The 18,968-nt window shown below is 65.4% G+C and overlaps 3 protein-coding genes across 3 annotated transcripts; 2 read left to right on the plus strand and 1 right to left on the minus strand.

Annotated features, from left to right (window-relative positions):
* Positions 1 to 38: 38 nt before the first annotated feature.
* Positions 39 to 4,694, minus strand: CHLRE_10g443801v5 (uncharacterized protein). The gene is made up of 8 exons (XM_043066835.1): positions 4,390 to 4,694; positions 3,686 to 4,026; positions 3,312 to 3,365; positions 2,933 to 3,078; positions 2,136 to 2,217; positions 1,666 to 1,815; positions 1,229 to 1,384; positions 39 to 881 (listed from the first exon to the last, which is right to left on the minus strand). Exons 1-8 carry the CDS (start codon positions 4,451 to 4,453, stop codon positions 639 to 641), a joined length of 1,236 nt encoding a protein of 411 aa, XP_042920232.1. The 5' UTR covers positions 4,454 to 4,694; the 3' UTR covers positions 39 to 638.
* Positions 4,695 to 4,804: 110 nt separating this feature from the next.
* Positions 4,805 to 10,618, plus strand: CHLRE_10g443850v5 (uncharacterized protein). Its single transcript, XM_043066836.1, has 13 exons — positions 4,805 to 5,437; positions 5,853 to 5,920; positions 6,088 to 6,171; positions 6,392 to 6,481; positions 6,723 to 6,889; positions 7,215 to 7,301; positions 7,469 to 7,571; positions 7,786 to 7,865; positions 8,148 to 8,289; positions 8,538 to 8,673; positions 9,062 to 9,190; positions 9,716 to 9,895; positions 10,143 to 10,618. The coding sequence occupies exons 1-13, from the start codon at positions 5,008 to 5,010 to the stop codon at positions 10,268 to 10,270; spliced, it is 1,824 nt and encodes a 607-aa protein (XP_042920233.1). The 5' UTR covers positions 4,805 to 5,007; the 3' UTR covers positions 10,271 to 10,618.
* Positions 10,619 to 10,664: 46 nt separating this feature from the next.
* CHLRE_10g443900v5 (uncharacterized protein) lies at positions 10,665 to 18,966 on the plus strand. Its single transcript, XM_043066837.1, has 13 exons — positions 10,665 to 10,938; positions 11,155 to 11,237; positions 11,407 to 11,465; positions 11,794 to 11,952; positions 12,339 to 12,452; positions 12,789 to 12,846; positions 13,096 to 13,217; positions 14,172 to 14,445; positions 14,829 to 14,977; positions 15,463 to 16,476; positions 16,640 to 16,825; positions 17,171 to 17,283; positions 17,722 to 18,966. The coding sequence occupies exons 1-13, from the start codon at positions 10,820 to 10,822 to the stop codon at positions 18,368 to 18,370; spliced, it is 3,099 nt and encodes a 1,032-aa protein (XP_042920234.1). The 5' UTR covers positions 10,665 to 10,819; the 3' UTR covers positions 18,371 to 18,966.
* The last annotated feature ends 2 nt before the right edge of the window (positions 18,967 to 18,968 follow it).

Below are 18,968 nucleotides of genomic sequence, written 5' to 3' on the forward strand. Positions count from 1 at the left end.
AAGACTTTGGGACGGGCCGCGTGCCAAACCCGGACTGCAAATCGCGTCCCGCGTGGCCCCTGCGCTCGCCCGCACCCTTCACCTTCAATCCGACAAGCTGTGTGCCTTGCGTTGGGTCCCGCGAGGCCTCGTGACGGCCCCGACCGGCCGATATTAGCACGCCCATTGCGTCACATCTCAACTCTCATACTTGCCGCCCCAGTATCGTAACATCCCGAACCTACCCATGTGGTCCCACCCCGCCTCTGTAAACTCAGTAACTTCAGAATCGCCGAACTCGAACCAACCCCCCCATACACGTTCCCTTCAGCGGCAAAGCATCGATCAGTGCGTTACAGGTACCGTCTGGAACCCACTGTTCCCCCACTTTCCCCCACTTCACACTCGATGGACACGCACTTCATGCTTTTCACCTCTGACTCCGTCTGCACACAATTGTAACAGACCCGCTTCAGCGATTACGATTTACGACCTCCTGACGCTTTCAAGTCGAGCGGGCGCTTCGCGATGGGAAGCCCCTTGAGGTGGCCACGCAGCAGCCTGCCGGGCCCGCAGCATCCTACCAATTAAATATCAGTCATCACGAGCGGCCCTGTCCGCCAACCCCAACACATACGGCACTCCCATACATCGCGGCATCAATCCTCCACCTGCAGCAGCTGCAGCTCTCGGCCGCTGGGCGCCACCGACAGCACAAACTCCGCCGCCACCACCACCGAGCCCACGTGATGCGTGTGCTGCTGACTAGCCGTGTGCCCCCTGTCCCTGCTGTCCTTGTGCCCCGCCGTCTGCACCGCTGCCCCCCTGCTCCGGGCTGCCTTGAGCTCCTCCTGAGCCTTGCGCACCAGCCGAGACACGTGCTTCACACACACAGTAGACACCTGCGGGTGAGACATGGGTGTGTGTGTGTGGGGGGGGGGGGTTGCAAGGATGTTTGGAAAAAGCGGTACAGGATGCACTGGAGACTGCAGACGGGGGTGGTGGTGGTGGCAGCGGGTCAGCAGCGGTCAGGCGGCTTACGCGGCAACAGGTGTAGGCTCCAGTGCGTACCGCATGCGGCTCGTAGATCGTTGGTCCGGGGTGGCTTCGCGAATCCACACGCATGTCGCACATACACACGCGGCATTGCCCAGGCACCGCCATGCGCCGTGCATCCCCCTCCCCCACCTTCCTTGACTCTTGGGACCTAAGTGGCTCGGGCCCATAACCCGCTCCTCCCCCGCCTCACCTGCTTGGCCCCCTCAATGGGGTAGCTGCCCCCCGCGAAGTCCACGCGGTCCACCAGCCAGACCAGGGCGGCGGGGTGCGGGCGCAGGAAGCCGCCCGCCGCCTCCAGCCGGGAGCCATAGCGCGAGCGCAGCTCCATCTCCATCAGCGCCGTGATCTGCAGTACAGGCAGTACAGGCAGTACAGGCAGTACAGGCAGGGTAGTGAGGCAGGCAGGCAGGGGAGTGAGGTGGGAGGCGGGGGAGGCAGTGTGGAGGTGTAGACATAGCGGAGGCGTGGACGTAGCGGAGTTGTGCAGGTATGGAGCATTGGAGGTCGGGAAACGTATTCCGCCCCAGCGCTCGCAGTTTCTCCGCCGCAGCTCAGCCCCTCCGCCCAAACCCCAACCCTGCTCCTCCCATCCCGCCCCGCCCCGCGCCACCCTCCCCCCCTGCACACCTCGGGCCGTGTGAGCGGGAAGAAGGGCAGGAAGAAGTCCACCGCTGCGCCAAACGCCAGCGTGTCCTCCAGGGGCTCGCAGGCGGGCGGGCGCCGCCAGGCCGACAGCACCACCTCCCTCAGCCGCGACTCGGCGGCCTCGGGCGTGATCTGGGGGGCAGGGGGTCGGGGGGTAATATGGGGGTCAGGGGGGTTGTAAACACCAGTCCATACCAAACCGAACCCAATGCAAAAGAGCGAGGAGAGCGTGCGGCCAGGTGTGCACGGAAGAGGGTGAGCTCGGGTACGTGGTGACGGGGGGCACGGCCGTAACATGTGTGGGCTACAAGCAAAACATCACAATGGAACTGATAGCGACGGCCCCCTTGCGCTCAGGCCACCCACCCAATCCCCACCCCATGGGCTGGCAAGGGTTTATTTGGATTAAAAAGACTCGCCCAATCCCGCCCAATCCCCCCCGCCCCCGCCACCTGGCTCTTGTCGCCGCCTGCCGCGGTCAGCATGGCCTCCAGCTCCAGGAAGCCCAGGTTGGACTCCAGCAGCACGATGGCCCTGAGGCACACGAGAGAGTGTGGGTGTGGGTGTGGGGTGGGGAGGAGAGGAGGAGAGGTGGGGGGGGGCGTATGGGGTGGAGGGGAGGGGGGTATTGATGGGGGGTGGGGGGTGGGGGGTGGGTGGGGTGGGGGGAATGATGGGAATGACTAGGTATCCCTCGCCATTCGTGTTCAATATCCGTATCTGCTGCCCTCCCTCCCGCCAGACCACCACTGATTTCCCCTGCATGCACGCACACACAGACACACACACACACACACACACACACACGCACGCACACACACACACACACACACAGACACACACACACACACACACACACAATAGACCGGCGGCTCACCGCAGCAGGTATGCGAGGTAAGTTCAGGTAACATGCGTAAACCGTCGTTTTGCTGCATCGCATACACTGTCTTTGCGTAATGTTTTCCTTGTGCTCTTTAACACACACACACACACACACACACACACACACACACACACACACACACACACACACGCACACGCACACGCACACGCACACACATGCACACATATGCGCCCTTCACATGTGCGCTTTCCTCAAACGCGCGCGCACACACACACATACACACACGCATGCCCCCTTCCCCTATGTGCTTTCTGAAACACACACACACACACACACACACACACACACACACACACACACACACACACACACACATCTGTCTCCCCCTCCCTCCCCTGCCCCCACCTGCTCATGGAGCTGTTGGCCAGCTCGGGGTGCCGCACCAGCTGCCGCAGCAGCCCCCGGCTGTCGCAGTCCAGCTTGTCGTACTCCTCCACAACCAGCAGCGGGTTGGGAGTGGAGCGCAGGTGCTCCAGAACCGCGGAACGGACCTGCAGTGTGTATGTTTCGGCGGGTAGTTTAGTCCGATCCTAAAGAAGCCAACAAGGGCAGGTTCATACCAAGGCCAACACAGTTGCGCGGTTGAGGGCCCTGGGCCAGACGGGCAGGTCGGCGGCACTGTCGCGCTGCACACACCAGAGCACCCATGCCGCCAGCCAGCCACCGACACCGCTGATACCCCCCCCCCCGGCACGCCCACGCCCACGTACACACGCCCACGCACCTGCCCCAGCTGCCCCGCCCGGTCGGCCTCCAGGTAGTTGAGGCCGTACAGCACCTGGTGGGGGGGGGGGAGGGGGGAGGAAAGGAGAGAGGGGGTGGCAGGGGTGCTGATAATGGCAGCTGGTGGAGGGCAGGGGGCTGGTACTGTGGTGCAGATGCCTGCGCGTGCCAGTGTGCTGGCGGACAGCTTAGTGCGCTACATGGGCAAACGACTCCTGAATGTGCCCTCCAGCACCGCCGCCCCCCTCCCGTACCTGCCATTGCCGAAGGGCCAGTTGATTGCGGCATTGCACTCTTCAGCATCCCTCCCGCCTCCTTTCGCCCCCTACCCCTGCCCCTGCCCCCCCCCCGACCCCCCCCCACACACACTCCCACCTTTGCCCCCTTGCACTGCTCGCCCGGGCAGTCGGCCGCCGCCGCCGGGTCCTTGTTGTACAGCGCCCTCGCCAGCAGCGTGTGCGTGAACGTCTTGCCCACACCCGGCGGGCCGTGAACACTGATGATCAGCGGCTTGCGCGGCGCCTGCGCCCTACTGCTGCTGCTACTGCCAATGCTACTGCCGCCATGGCTGCTACTGCTACTGCCGTCTGCGTCGGGCGCAAGGTGTTCGCACACGGCGTCCACGAGCTGGTTGATGGCTAGGTCCTGGCCCACCACGTGCGCAGGCAGGAAGGCGGCCACGTTGGAGCAGGCCTCAGGCACGAACCGTGTCGTGCCTGGCGGGTGAGGCGGGAGAGAGTGGGGTTGGCAATGGGAGGGGGAAGAGCAAAGAGCAGGAGGGAAAGAGGAGGGGGTGACCGGGTAGCAGCGAGTGGGGAGTGTGGGGTGGGGAGCGGGGAGCGGGGCAGATGGTAGCTGGGACGTGGGGTGGCAGGGAGGTGGCGGCTGCGGCGGCACGGCGGCGAAGTGCATTGTGCTTGTGGTGAGTATGCGTGGCGGAGCATCTATGGCACTAGCGGTGGAGGCACATTACGGCAGGGGGCAGACATCTGCGTGCCCAGGACCAGCACGGGTACGCAAACCCCTCTCTCCCCCTCCCACCTTTCCCCGCGCAGCCCCGTCCTCGCCCACCCACGCACCTTGTATGTGCAACGCCGCCCATATCAACGCCGCCACAGCCCCAATCGCCAGTCCGGGCCCCATTTTTTACGCTGTGGGGCTAAAGACGCCGCAGTCACAAGCGCGAGCCCGCAAGATGCGTGCCTAATTCAATTCTGCGTTCCAGTTGTGGCATCACAGATTAAGCAGAAAAGCGCAACTGCAAGGGGGAGGGAATCAGAGAAGGACGGGCGAAGCGGAAAGAACTATCGGAACTAGCACTCTGGGAGCCCAATAAATTTGAGTGCAGCAATGTGTTTACTACTCCGTAGGTGTCTAGCGTGCATTAATGTAGAGCAAGGCCATGGTGTTGCGCTTGGCATGCGAAGGCGCGAGCTGTCGATCGCATCGCACGGAGGACACAGTCCCGCCCTCTGTTTGGCGTTTGCACACGGCCTCATTGGAATAATTTATAACATGTCGTTGATGTTGCTGACAACCCGTATCAACTAGTCTGCTTGAGAGCTACTGCATTTTTGTGCATTCGCCTCCGCACCCGTGCCTACCACAACACAAACGCTTAACGAAAAGAGCGAATCTTCAACGCACGACAAAAAGGCCCCAGTCCCAGCGCAAGCAAACACACAGGCTACGTGGCCATGGCTCCAGCTCAGCTTATGTCCTCGCTGCGACAACCAGCGCGTTCATTGCGCGCACATGGGAAACCCTGCGGCTGCCGCTGCCAGGGACGAGCCCGGCTGGTCCCGACCGCGCAACACCCGAACCCGCCTCCTCAGCCTCCCTCCACCTCCTCCGCTTCCACAGCACCTCCCTCCTCCTCCCCTTCCATCTCCCGGCGCGCCGCGCTCGGCACTGCCGCCGGCTCGCTGCTCCTCTCCACCTCTGCGGCCTCTCTGGGTCCCCTGCTGCTGACTTCTCCCGCCTCCGCGGCCGCCGTCACGGGCCGGCCTGACCCCGAGCTGGGGTTTGAGCGGCGTGTGTCTGAGTTCACACTGCCCAACGGGCTGCACTTCATCGTGCTGCCGCGGCGCAATGCGCCCGTGGTGTCCTGCCACACCTACGCCAACGGTGGGGGAGGAGGGCGAGATGAGGGTGGCAGGAGGGCGGGAGGAGGGCGGAACGGAGGAGGGCGGAACGGAGTAGGGAGGGAGGAGGAGGGCGTGAGGAGAGCGGGAGGACGGAGGGGGAGGAGGGCAGGAAGACCGAGGGGGAGGAGGGCGGGAGGACCGAGGGGGAGGAGGGCGGGAGGAGGGCGGGAGGAGAGCGGGAGGAGAGCGGGAGGAGGGCAGGAGGAGGGTGGGAGGAGGGCGGGAGGAGGGCGGGAGGAGGGCGGGAGGACGGAGGTGGAGGAGGGCGGGAGAAGTTCGGCGGGGGCACCAGGTGACGTGCGTAGCGCTGTGACGCGAGCAGCGGGCGCACAGGGTACACTTGCATCGCCCACCGCTGCCGCTGCCGCTGCCGCCTCCGCTGCCGCCGCCTGCAGTGGGCGCCTGGAATGAGGCTGCGGGCAGCACGGGCATGGCGCACCTGCTGGAGCACATGGCCTTCAAGGTGGGGGCGGGGAGGGGGCGGGGAGTGGGAGGGCCGCGTGTTGCGTGGAAGGAACATGCACGACATAACGGCATTGGGTGCGGTGTGATGCATGGAGGGCTCCTCTCGCCTCCCCCCTTGGGACTGGCGGCAGCATACGCCCCACGCTAACGTGCCCCCCCTGTCAGGGCACTCCCCGTGTGGGCACTGTGGACTTTGCGCGGGAGGCGCCGCTGCTGGACGCCCTGGATGAGGCCTTCTACGAACTGCGGGTAGGGGGGTTGTGTGTGTAGGGTGGGGGAGCGGGGTATGGGATGTACATGACGAAAGGGGGCGTGGCACACGAGGCGTGGAGGCAAGCACAGCCCGGCGCAGCCAGGCGCCACTTTGTGTCATGCTAGTCCCGCTGAGATGTAATCATTTGGCCTGAGCATGTAACTCTCTCTCCCCTCTGCCTGCCTCCCCTGTCCTCCTCCTCCCCCAATCCCCCAGGACGCCAAGGCTGCGGTGGCTGCGGGCGGTCCGGGCAGTGCGGGACCCACCCGGGTGGCCACACTGCGGGCGAGGCTGAGGTCGCTGCAGGTGCCGTGTGGGGATGAGGCATGGAGGAGAGGACAGGAGGAAGGAGGGTCGGGCAGGGGGGGGGGCGGGCAGGGGAGGCAGAGGCTTTCGGCCTGTGCCTGTGCGTCCCCGCACTCATGTCGTGGCTTTGGCCCTATCGCTCACTTCCAATTCTCATCTCCCCCACCATACAACCGCCCACCACTCCAGCGCTCAACCACCCAACCACCAACACCCAACCACCTCCACTCAACCACCGCAGGACCAGGCGGCGGCGCTGACTGTGCCCAACGCCTTTGGCGCGGCGCTGCAGCGGGCGGGCGGCGTGGGCCTGAACGCCACCACCAGCCACGACCAGACGCGCTACTTCGTGTCGCTGCCCGCGAACAAGCTGGAGCTGTGGATGGCGCTGGAGGCGGAGAGGTTCAGGTGGGTGGCTGGGTGTGGTGACTGGGTGGGTGGGTGGGTGGTGTTTGTGGTGGCTGGGTGGGTGGGTGGGTGGCGATGGGTTAGGGTAGCGGGGCCAGCGGGATCGGCAGCTTGGTGGCGGATGCAAGGCTCCTGTTGTTGTAGGCACGCGGAGAGTTCGAGATACGATGTGGAGGGCCGCGACCGCTTTGCAGCAGGCAGCGACAAGCCTCACTTCCCGCCCCTCCTGCTGCCTACTCTTGCCCCCTCCTGCTGCCCCCTCCTCCTGCCCCCTCCTCCTGCCCCCTCCTCCTGCCCCCTCCTGCTGCCGCTGTTGCCTCCGCAGGGCTCCTGTGTTCCGTGAGCTGTACAGCGAGAAGGCGGTGATTGAGGAGGAGCGGCGCCTGAGGGTGGACAACACGCCCATGGGCAGGTGAGGGAGGAGGGGGGTTGCGGGTGTTAGGATGCGTGTGTGTGTGTGTGTGTGTGTGTGTGTGTGTGTGTGTATGTGTGTGTGTGTTGTCCCCTCCCCTGAGTTGTAAAGATCTTCTCGTCACAATCTTCATGCATGGAGTTCCCCCACGTCATCCCCGCCTGCAGGTACCAGCAGGAGTACGCGCTGAGCGCTCTGGCCAACAACTACCGCCGCCCGGTGATTGGCTTTGAGGAGGACTTCGACGCCATTGGCAGGAGGGAGGTTCAGGTGAGGGGGCTGGCTGGCTGGCGGGCGGGGGGGGGGGGCTGGCTGGCGGGCTGGCTGGGTAGCTGCACGGGGCGGAGTGGGAGTTGTGGAGCGTGTCGCAGCCCTCGCCCCTTCCTCATGTTAACAGCCATGACAGCCCGACCCCAGCTTGACCCCATACCCACCCCATTAGGCCTTCACTTCTTGGTTGTTATGAATGTAACCCCGCCCCTAGGCCTTCTTCGACCGCTACTACGGCCCAGCCAACCTGACGGTGGCGGTGGTGGGCGACGTGGAGCCGAGCGAGGTCAGGAGGTGAGTGTGTGTGTGTGTGTGTGTGTGTGTGTGTGTGTGTGTGTGTGTGTGTGTGTGTGTGTGTGTGTGTGTGTGTGTGTGTGTGTGTGTGTGTGTGTGTGTGAGGGAGGAAGGGGGTTGAGGGGAGAGGAGCAGCGGAGATAATCGTGACAGCGGGGTGGGACGAAGGGGGACGAAATGTCAGGGAGGTCGGTGTTGGGTTTCGGGCGCACGTGGGCATGCCCCAGCCATCCCTCCTGGTGCCGCAACCCCACCCGCCCACCTCGTCCTGCCCTGCCTCAGGCTGGCTGAGCGCTACTGGGGCGACTGGCGGGGCCCGGCCGGGTACACCGTGCTGCCGCGGGGCCGGCCCCTGGCGCCCACACCTGCAGCGGCGGAGGCGGAGGCGGACGCGGCGTTCGGGCACGCAGACCCTAGACCAGAGGTGTGTCTCTGTGGGGGGGGGGGACGGGCGGCGCATGCGGTCTCCTCAATGTGTGACGCGACACGCACACCACAGGTCATAATCGTGACCACACGGCCATCTCATAACACTGTAGTCGCATGATCACGGCTTACCTGACTCTCACCCACCACCTTCCCTCCTCCCCTGACCTGCCTGCCCGCTAACCCTCCCTCGCCTCCCTCACCCTCCTCCCTCTCCCGCTGCCTGCCTCTCACTCCCACTCCCAGGCCTTCCTCACCGGCGGCCGCACCTCCATGCGCCAGGCTGCCCGCTCCGGCCCCGCAGTGCTGCTGGGCTACTACCGCCCGCCCATCACCAGCCGGGAGGGGGTGGTGCTGGAGGTGGCGGCGGACGTGCTGACAGGTGCGTGCGGCTGGCGCGGGGGCGGGGGGTCACGGGGCGGGGTGCGGGGCCAGAGAGCGGGGCCGGGGGCCGGCACGGGCGCACCTTCCCGCACTCATTCCAACTCTCCCCCTCCTCATTCTCCCGCCTCCTTCCTCGTCTGTTCGCTCCTGTCTCCTCCTCTCCTGCACCGTGCCTTCCCCCTCCCCAAGTTCTTTCTGGGAACGGGTGGAAACAACCCCCTCCCTCTTCAGTGCATCCTGAAGTCCTGAACCGCTTTCCCAACCATCTTCGCAACGCCCTTACCGTCCCTTTCCCTCTCCTCCCTTCCTGATGATCCTAAATGTAACTCCATACAGTCTTGTAACCCCCTCCCCTCCCCTCGCCCTCGCCCTCCCTCCCCCCTCAGGCGGCCGCACCAGCCGCCTGGTGTCCAGCCTGGTGCTGTCGGGCCGCGCGCTGGCCGCCTCCGTGGTCAGCGGCTACCCGGGCGAGAGGAGGCCGGGCCTGGCGCTGGTGTACGGCATTCCCAAGGACGGTGAGAGGCGCAGAGGGGGCGGGGAGGAGGGCATGCGGCAGGGGTGTTGGCACCATTCCCAACCGGAAACCAGGGAGGGGAGGGGCGAGGGGGCGGGGGAGCCGTAGGGGGGATAGGTAGACATCCATGCAAAGGAGTGGCGTTCAGCTGGGGGCTAGTGCAGTGAGTAGTGAGGGACGGGGGCCTGGTTGTCTTGACCATGCTTGGTACGGAGTGTGAGAGGCTGGGGCCGGGGACAGGCGGTGTGGATGCGAAAGAGTCCCGGCCTTGGGGCTCAGGGGGGGAGCGGCGCCGTGCCGCGCACCCAGGCAGCCCGGGATACCATCGTCGTCACGCGTGCTGTGGGGCCGTCAGCATTCGGGGATTGGGAAAGAAGCGTGCTGCGTGTAGCAAGCGGTCACGAATACCATTTCCGCTCGGCTTTAACCTCGCCTCCCCCTCTATCCCGATGCTTTTGCCTTGTTCAAATTGCCAAACCTCGCAACCCCTCTCCCCCACACCTGCCTGCCTGCCTGCCTGCCTCAGGTGACAGCCCTGAGAAGGTGGCGGCTCTGCTGCAGGAGCAGCTGGCGGCGCTGGCCGAGGGCGGCGTGGCGGGCGGCGAGCTGGGCCGGGTGGTGCGCAGCAGCCGGGCGGGGCTGCTGGGCGCGGCGCAGAGCAACAGCGCCATGGCGGCGGCACTGGCCAGCTACCACGTCAGCACGGGTGGGTGCGGGGGCGGGGGCGGGGGTTGGGTCGGGGGGGAGTTTGGGGGGTGGGGGAAATTGGGGGCGGGAGGCGGGGCAGAGGTGTGCTATCTCACCGCCCAATGGCCAAACCAAAACCCCACAAAACAATGGACACACATCCCTTCCTACTCTCTGTACCCGGTCCTCGACTTCCCATGCTTAGCTCTGCAACCCCTCCACACACCCACACCCAGGCCCCCTTCCAACCCTGCCCCACTCCGCAGGTAGCTGGCGGGGGCTGGTCCAGGAGCTGGAGGTGGTGAGCCAGGTGCAGCCGGCGGAGGTGGCGGAGGTGGCGGGGCGCGTGTTTGCACCCGACAACTGCTTCACGGGATACGTGCTCAAGTCGTGAGGGTGCAAGAAGGGTGAGGGAGGGGGTGGGTGAAGGCAGCATGGGAGGGGTGGCGTGAAGGGGGGTCACTGGGTTGTGAGGTACAAGTGAGCAGTGCCGGGCGTTCATGGTGCAGGCGTGGGCTGCAGGTGTTGCTGGTGTTGCTGGTAAGATGGTTAACTTATTGGTGTGGTTGTGGGTGGCCTTGCAGGGTGAAGAGGACCTAGAAGAAGTGTTGCAGAGGGACGGACTACTGGGGGCTAAAGGTCGCGACGGGGGCGGTGAACTGTGTGTATGCCATGGTGGCAAACTGAAGGCCGTCAATAGCTGACAACCGTGGATGCAATAGCTATGTAAATCAAACAAAAGAATTCAAGTTGTCCTTTCACCTCTCAACTCTTGCGTCCGCGAACTGTTGCCAGACAGACGCGGCTGTAACCCGGCCAGCCGCTGACCACTCGGCACCATGAGTTCATCATTGCAATATGAATTGAAAACTGTGCGTAGAAGACGCGCGCTATCGGCTAAAATTTAGCCGCGGCGAGTTCCAGCTGCAGACTCGTCCGCGAAATGGAGGCGACGCCACGACCTCCGCAGCGCTGGCCGGGCTCTGACATTGTGTTTGAAGCCCGACGCCGGCTTGAGGTGTATTCGGCGGACTGGCGGGACGGCTTCAGGGTCCGGGCGAGGTGCGGGCGACACTTGGGCGGTAGCAACGCTCTGGGCAGGGGTCGGCGCCCCAGCCCGGGAATGGGCGGGGACAAGCGGTAGCCAGAGCGAGGAAGCTACTGTGTGCTTGAACTCGTGTCTGCATACAGTTACGCAAGAGCCGTGTGCGAGGTAGGGTAAAGGAGTAGCAATGGGCACGCAGCAAAACACACATGTTTGTGTGCCCTTTCCTGCAGAATCCTGGCCCCCTCAACCTACATCTTCCTGGCCTCGCTGCTGCCTGCGCTGGCCTTCGGTCTGCAGCTAGACAGCGACACCGGTGAGGGGTGAGGGTGAGGGCCAGGGTGGCTTGTGAGAATGAATGGACGTCGCTGTGGACTTGGGAAGTGAACAAAGGATAGAGGTGGTGAGTTGCTAGCTACAAAGGATTCAGGCTTTCCGCGTATACAAACTATGGCCAACTCACCCCGCCGCCCTGCGCCCCCCAGAGGGTGTGTTGGGTGTGGTGCAGGTCTTGGCCGCCACCGCCATCACCGGTGTGGTGCAGGTGCGTGCGCTGCGGGCTGGGCGACCTGCATCAGACCACAGCGGTCCTGGGCAGTGGGCACAGACAGCTACATGCCCAAACCTCTGCAGCCCTCAACCCAGGCACCGCACGCACTGTGAACTATGACCCACGCAAGGTGTGCGCGAGGTGCACACACACACACACACACACACACACACACACACACACACACACACACACACACACACACACACACACACACACACACACACACACACACACACACACGCACGCACGCACACACGCACGCACGCACGCACGCACACACACACACACACACGCACATCCCACACACGCTCGCTCACAGGCGGTGGTGGGTGGCCAGCCGCTGTTGATCGTGGGCGTGGCGGAGCCGGTGGTGCTTATATACGGCTTCATGTACGACTGGGCGGAGGGGCAGCAGGGGCTGGGCCGAGGCCGCTTCCTGGCCTGGGCGGCCTGGGTGTGCGTGTGGACGGCAGTCATGGTGAGGGGGGGGGCGGGTGGGAAGGGCGGGAGGCAGGGATAGTGGCAGGGTGGAGGACGGGGTGGAGGCGGAGCTGGAGGAGGGAGTAGCGGGTCGGTGGCGGAAAGCCGTTGTTTCCGGAGTGCAGGTGCACGCAGTGCCGCGTTGTGGTGGTGGTGCATGCCTGCGCTTGCCAGGGTCGTGAGAAGGGGCTCGCCACCTGCACGCTGCCCGCACGCGCGCACCGCCATACACGGCTGGAGCAAGCGCCACTCGGGACCTTAACTCGAGCTGGCCCCAACTCTGCGCCCCCAAGCTCGCATCCATTCGTGGGCTCCATCCAAGGCAACCGCGACTCGCCCTCGCAACCGCGCACCCGCGCAACCGCGCAACTCCCGCCGGTGCAGGTCCTGCTGCTGGCTGCCTCGGGCGCGTGCCGCTGGGTGGGCGCCTTCACACGCTTCAGCGGGGAGCTGTTCGGCGGCCTCATCGGGGTGCTGTTCCTGCAACAGGCGATCAAGGTGGGGAGAGGAGGGCGGAGGGGCGGGGAGGAGTGGGGAGGGGAGGGGAGGGGAGGGGAAGGGGGGGGGAGGGGCAGGAACGAAAGCAAGAGTGCGCGGAGTGGGTGGGTGCAGGAGCGGGTGGACAGGGCTGATATTGAGAGTTCCATTGATGAGCATAAGACGCTGGGACGCAGTCCATTGGAGGGCTGTATGGTGGGCGATGTCGGTCACCGCACACAGGCCCGCATGGCCCCCGCTGCCCTGTACTGCGCACGTTACACGCCTCCGCCCCGCCCCTTCACTTCGTAATTAGTCAAGAATGTAACCCCCCCCCCACCACCTCTTCACTCCCAGGGCCTCATCGCGCAGTTTCGACTGGACCCTAACGCATCGCACTCAGGCGAGGAGTCAGGTGGGTTGCTGGGTGGGTGGCAGGGCAGGGCAGGGCAGGGCACTTGGGCCCACGCAGGCTGACGTGTTGGCACCCGCGGCCGCGGGTGCTGCCGTGCGTGCGGTGAACCTGTGCACGGCACACGTGCGGCGGCGGCTCCATTGCGAACGCAGCTGAGCGCGAGTTCCTGCCACGGGAGATTCTTCGTCACTTTCCGTCACTTTCCGTGTCACACCCCACCCACCGCCTGCCCCTGCCTGCTGCTGTCAGCCGCGGCGGATGCCTACGTGTGGCGGCTGGTGAACGGGCTGTGGTCGCTGCTGCTGGCGGCGGGCCTGCTGCTGGGCGCGCTGGCGGTGGTGCGGGCCAGGAGCTGGAGGTTCCTGAGCAAGGTGCGGGCGGGGGGAGTTGCAAGGATATTTGGAAAAGCGGTACAGAATGCAGGGGGTGTAGCCGTTCATGCGAACGGTTTGTGCGAAACATAGAACCTGCCGACGTTCAGAGGCGCAGCGGGTGGGGGGGAGTGGCGGGAGCGCATTCACCTACCAGATGTGAGGTGTGTGTTTGAGGGTGCTCACAGCCGCCCGCCTGAGTGGGCCATTCACTTCAAACCAGCAACACCAGAAGCTGCACTCGGGTCCCTCACCATGTCCGAGCCGCCGTGTCCTACACGCCACCTTCACACCTCCCAGACTTGCCTCCGTCACCTGCCCGAACACCAAACTGAGACCCCGTGTGCCTCCTGCCCCCACTCTCCCCCCCCCCCATCCCGCCGCGACCTCCTGCCCATGCCGCTTCGTCTCCCCGCCCATGTCGCGGCCGCCCCATCTCGCGCCGTGCCCATGCACCCTTGCACCTTAACACTGCCGCCCTCCTTCCTTTTTCTTCCTCTTTCTTCCATTTGTCAAGCCGGGATCCCGTAGCCTTGTACTGCCCTGCTTCACTACTTCCACGACTTCTACTCACACTCGCCGCCTTGCCATCCCCCACATGTTCGTCGCGCCCGGCTGCTGGACGCTTCTACCTGGCGCTTCCCCGTTCGCATCCAGGTGAGTATGTTAGTATAACCTTGCAACTAGTTGGGCGACGGGGTCCGCGCGCGGCTCGCAATGCTGACATGGCTTCGGAGCTGCTCTGGACTGCTCCTTCCACCTGTCGCTACACTGCCCAAGCCCGCCCGACTACACATGGTGATGTACAACGACTCGCGTTTGCAGCTGCAGTTCTCCTTGCCGCGCGACTGTTTCCTTACGGGATTGGTTCAACGTTTCCCCCCCCCCCCCACTCCACTCCCCTCCACCCCACTCCACCCCACTCCACCCCACTCCACTCCACTCCGCTCACAGCCGCTGCGGGGCCTGCTCGCCGACTACGGCGCCCCCGCCTGCGTGCTGGTGTGCACCGGCGTCTCGTTCGCCGTGTCGCCGCAAGCACACGGCGCCGCGCCGCCCGGCGTGCCGCGCCGCGTGTCCACAGGCGACGTGTGGAGCGGCAGTAGCATCGACGGCAGCAGTAGCAGCAGTGGCTGGCGCGTGGCTGCGCGGATGGGGGAGGTGCCTGGGACCTACATAGCGGCGGCGCTGCTGCCGGCGTTTGTCATCGCTGTGCTCTTCTACTTTGGTGAGGCGCCTGAGCGGATGGCCCTGCACCGTGTGTGTGTGTGTGCGTGTGCGTGTGTGTGTCGACGGGCCGTGAGCGTGACGACATGGAGGGTGTCGGGTGGGTGCCAGGAGGGTGCAGGCCAGGATGGGCCGGCATGGGGCGCGACGGGCTCTTCCATGCTTGTGCCACAGCGCAGTGGAATCCACCACCGTCTGTATGGCACCCCCCTACCCCGCATCCTCTCTTCCCCAGTCTCCCCCTCCAGACCTCCTCCCCTCCCTCCTCCCCTCCCCTCCCTCCTCCCCTCCCACCTCCCCTCCCTCCTCCCGCCCCACTCCCCCCCCTTTGTACCTGGCTACGACTTCACTTCGTAAACTTAATGCATGTAACCCCCCTGTCAGACCACAGCGTGTCCAGCCTCATGGCGCAGCAGCCCGAGTACCGCCTGGCCCGCCCACCCGCCTTCGCCCTGGACCTGGCGCTGCTGGCCGCCATGACGCTCGGCTGCGGCCTGATGGGACTGCCGCCCGTGAACGGAGTGCTGCCGCAGGTGTGCGTGTGTGTGTGTGTGTGTGTGTTCTAGTGTGTGTGTCTGTGTGTGTGTTAGTCATTTAGTGTGTGTGTGTGTGACTACGGTTTCCACGGTTATTCTGCCAGATCACGTGAATCGTGTATCTGGTATAACCAACGACAGGGCTCTCAATCGAGGGCTGCCGTGACCTGGCGTTTCCCCGGCAGAGCGCAAACAGCTCTGGAGTCCACAGGGCAACGCACTCCGACCCTGTGTGTGTGTTCTAGTGTGTGTGTGTGTTCTAGTGCGTGTGTGTGTGTGTGTGTGTGTTCTAGTGTGTGTGTTGAAAACGAAAGTGTGTGTGTGTGCGTGTGGTTGGATGCTGGGGTGTGCGTTTATGCGGGGTGCAGCTCTAGCCTCTTGGGGCCTGACGGGTCGTTGCTTTGCTAGTGGTCCTGGTTACCATACTGAGCTCTGTGAGCGCTGACCCCCAATGCCCGCACGCGCACGGCCCACACGCGCAGGCGCCCATGCACACACGCAGCCTGGCCACACTGGGCACACGTGGGGTCAAGGGCGCGGCCGGGCGGCAGCCGGGCCCGGCGGCGGATGAGGATGAGGTGGAGCGGCGGCACAGCAGCGGAGTGGAGCCGGCAGCGGCACCTACCGCCAACGGCAACAGCAACAGCGCAGTCAATGGCGTAGTCAATGGCGCCATCACAGCCGCGATGCACTTTCCCACCGCGGCTGTGGAGCTGGCGGCTGCGTCAGCGCGGCTGCGGCCCCGCCGCCACCCGCCCGCCGCAGCACCTGCGGCTGTAGCAGCCAGTGGTGGCGGTGGTGGTGGTGTGGGCAGTGTAGGTGGCGTCATTACTGACGTGGCAGCTGGTGGGGTGCGGCAGCCCTCTACTCGAGTGGACGGCCCTCATCTTGGCCCGCCGCCGGGTGCAGCCCTGCCCGCGGCCCTGGCGTCGCGCCCTCCCTCCCACCTGGCGCAGCAGCCCTCGCCGCCCGCCGCCTCAGCCGCCGCAGCCCTCAGGCCGCAGCGGCTGGGCAGCAGCGGCAGCGGCCAGGGCGGCCAGGGTGCCGCGTGTGCGGGGCAGGCGGGGTGCAGGCTGGGATGGCAGGGCGCAGCAGGAGAAGGCGCAGAAGGCGGCGACGGCGGCGCTGGCGATGCAGGGCAGCCGGCCGCGGCGGCGGCACGGCGGCGGCTGTTGAACGGCCGCACGTCTACGGAGGACGCCGCGGCGGAGCAGGAGGCCTACCGTGGTGAGGCCGCGGTGGGGCGCGGCAATCCTGCTGCAGAGATGCCGCACGGGACAGAGGGCATATGTAGAGGCAGCACCAGCGCCCCACCATCGCTACTACCACGACTGCAACAACAACAGCAGCAGCAGCAGCAGCCGCCAGGGGTGCCGCCAGCCCGCGGCACGGCTCTGCCGCTGTGCGTGCTGGAGCAGCGGCTGAGCGGGCTGCTGCAGTCGCTCGGGGTAGCGGCGTGCCTGTTCGCCACGCCCGCCATCCGGCAAATACCGCAGGTGGGAAGGGACTGGGTGGCCGGGTGAGTGGGTGACTGGCGACAGACTGGGAACAGCCGGGCAGGGCGGCAGCAGGGCTGGTTTGTGGAAAAGAAGCTGGGGCTGCGAGGGGGTGCGGGTAAACCCTAAACCGCTCGACATGTTGTGTTGCGGCCTGCTGCAGGCGGCGCTGTGGGGCTACTTCGCCTTCATGGCCGTTGAGTCGTTCCAGGGCTCACAACTGGTCGACCGCGTGCTGCTGCTCCTGACCGACCCCGCCCGCCGCCCCGCGCTGGCGGCGGCGGGGCCGCACGCGCCCTACCTGGAGACGGTGCCCTTTGCCGTCACCGCGGCCTTCACGGGGCTGCAGGTGGGCGCGAGCGAGGAGGGGGGCGGGCGCGGAGGGTGGCGGGCGCGGAGGGGGGCGGGCGCGGAGGGGGCGGGCGCGGAAGGGGGGAAGCACGTGATATATGAGCCGTTGGGATGGGGATGCAGTGGGCTTAATGTGACGGTGAGGTGGGCTTGTGTTCTTGTGTGCTGTGCTGTGCCGTGCGTTGGGGACACGAGGCTTGCTGTATGCACTTACATACCGGACTGCCGCCCGGCTTGCCTGCTATGAAGTATGAGGATGGTCCTGCCTGCAGCTTCGCCCCCTGCGCGCCCTCACCACGTGTGCCGCCTGTGCTCCGCCCGGGCGCCGGTCCCCGTGCTGCAGGTGTTGCTGCTGGCGGGCGTGTGGGCGCTGGTGACGTGGGCGGGTGTGGCGGGCGTGGCGTTCCCCTTACCCATCATGGCGCTGGTGCCGCTCAGGGCCTTCGTGCTGCCCAGGTGCGCGGATGTGCATGCGGCCGCATGGGGGCTGTTGGACAGGCAGTGGCGGTGGCGGTGGCGGTGCAGCGGAGGACAGTGTAGCGGTGTGTGTGTGAGGCCCACAACTGCGGCCAACAGCTGCGCGTGTGCTCCGCGTGAACGCAGGCCTGGAGTTGTTTGCGGTGTTTGGATCGGTCCCTAGCCAGGCCCCCCCCCCCCTTCTCTGCCTATTGGGATCTTGTTGGGCTTGGGCATATAAGGCACCCTTCGCACCACCCTCCATTTACCGTGTGTGTGATGGTGCGCGTGCCCAACACCCGCGGCCCCTTGCTACGCCCTACCTGCCACACATCACCACACATCACCACACATCACCACACACCACCACACATCACCACACACCACCACACACCACCACACACCACCACACACCACCACCACACACCACCACCACAGGCTGTTCCGGCCCGAGCACCTGCGCGAGCTGGATGCGGCCGAGTACGAACAGGTGCCACCCGCGCCCCCGCCCCCTGCACTGCCGCCCCCGGCCCTGCTGGGGTCTCTGTCGCCGCCTCTGTCGCCCCTGGGCTCCACAGCCTCGGCGCCTGGCAGACCAGGGGCAGCAGCAGAGCTGGGGCAGCCGACGGATGAGGTGCCAGGGCTGGGTGGGTTGCTGGCGGGTGGTGGCGGGGCGCCGCTGTCACCGACTGGCGGCGCGGCGGCGATGGTGGCGGCAGGGACGCAACCGGCGGTTGAGGTGGAGGCGGGTGAAGGGGCTGGGGCAGGGGCTGGAGCTGGGGGCGGACTTGAGCCCCTGGTTGCGGTGGTGGTTAGCGGCAGTGGCAGTGGGCGCGGCAGGCAGCTGCAGCCTCACACCGATGTTCTTGCTACAGCCGGCTCGGGGGATGCTGCCGGAGGGGGCGCCACAGCAGCCGCAGGCGCCCTGGACTGGGAGGCGGAGCGCGGGCTGATCGAGTCGGAGCACGTGGGGGTGCAGCCCGTGCACCACCTCACACGCAGCCAGCTCAGACAGCGAATGGCGGCGGGGGCACCAGCGGGGGTGGAAGCTGGAGTCGGTGCGACGGGGCAGCATGCCGGCGGGTAGAGGAAGCAGATGCAGAGGCAGCTGGAGCCGGGACGCAAGTGAGGATGAGGCAGGTGGATGGCTGGTTACAGGCCGTGAGTGCATGTGTGCGGGTATGGGAAAGTGGGGAAGATTATGTGGGTGGATGGACGCGAGCGAATGAGAATTGCTGCATCTGTGCACGAGAGCTGTTGGGGTGTTGTCCGAATGGAAGAAAACCGGCGGCCGATGAAGGCGCGGTGAAGCCAATAATGCGTCCTGATCTGTGAAAGGGATCGGTGGGGGTCCATTGATCATGCAGCATCTGAAACTATCTGAAACAACAATCCTGAACAAACAACTCAACCCTTTCGAGCGTACACAGTTGAATGTGGTTGCAGCTGGGGTAGCTGGGCCCTACTGCTGTTGCTTGTGTATAGTAGGGTACAGTGCACGCGCGTGTTGTGGAATCATATGGTTAGCTCTACGTTGTGCTCTTTCATTAACTGTTGCCTCTCGTGGTGCGCGTCTCGGTGGCTCAAGGTGAATTTGCTCTGAGTGAAGGTTTAATGCACCGGCACAGGCAGGACATGGACGAAACGCCGAGGGCGGGCGACTCTTGACCCTGGCTCGCCAGTTG

This window comes from Chlamydomonas reinhardtii, chromosome 10 (assembly GCF_000002595.2).
Source record: "Chlamydomonas reinhardtii strain CC-503 cw92 mt+ chromosome 10, whole genome shotgun sequence".
Classification (NCBI taxonomy): domain Eukaryota; kingdom Viridiplantae; phylum Chlorophyta; class Chlorophyceae; order Chlamydomonadales; family Chlamydomonadaceae; genus Chlamydomonas; species Chlamydomonas reinhardtii.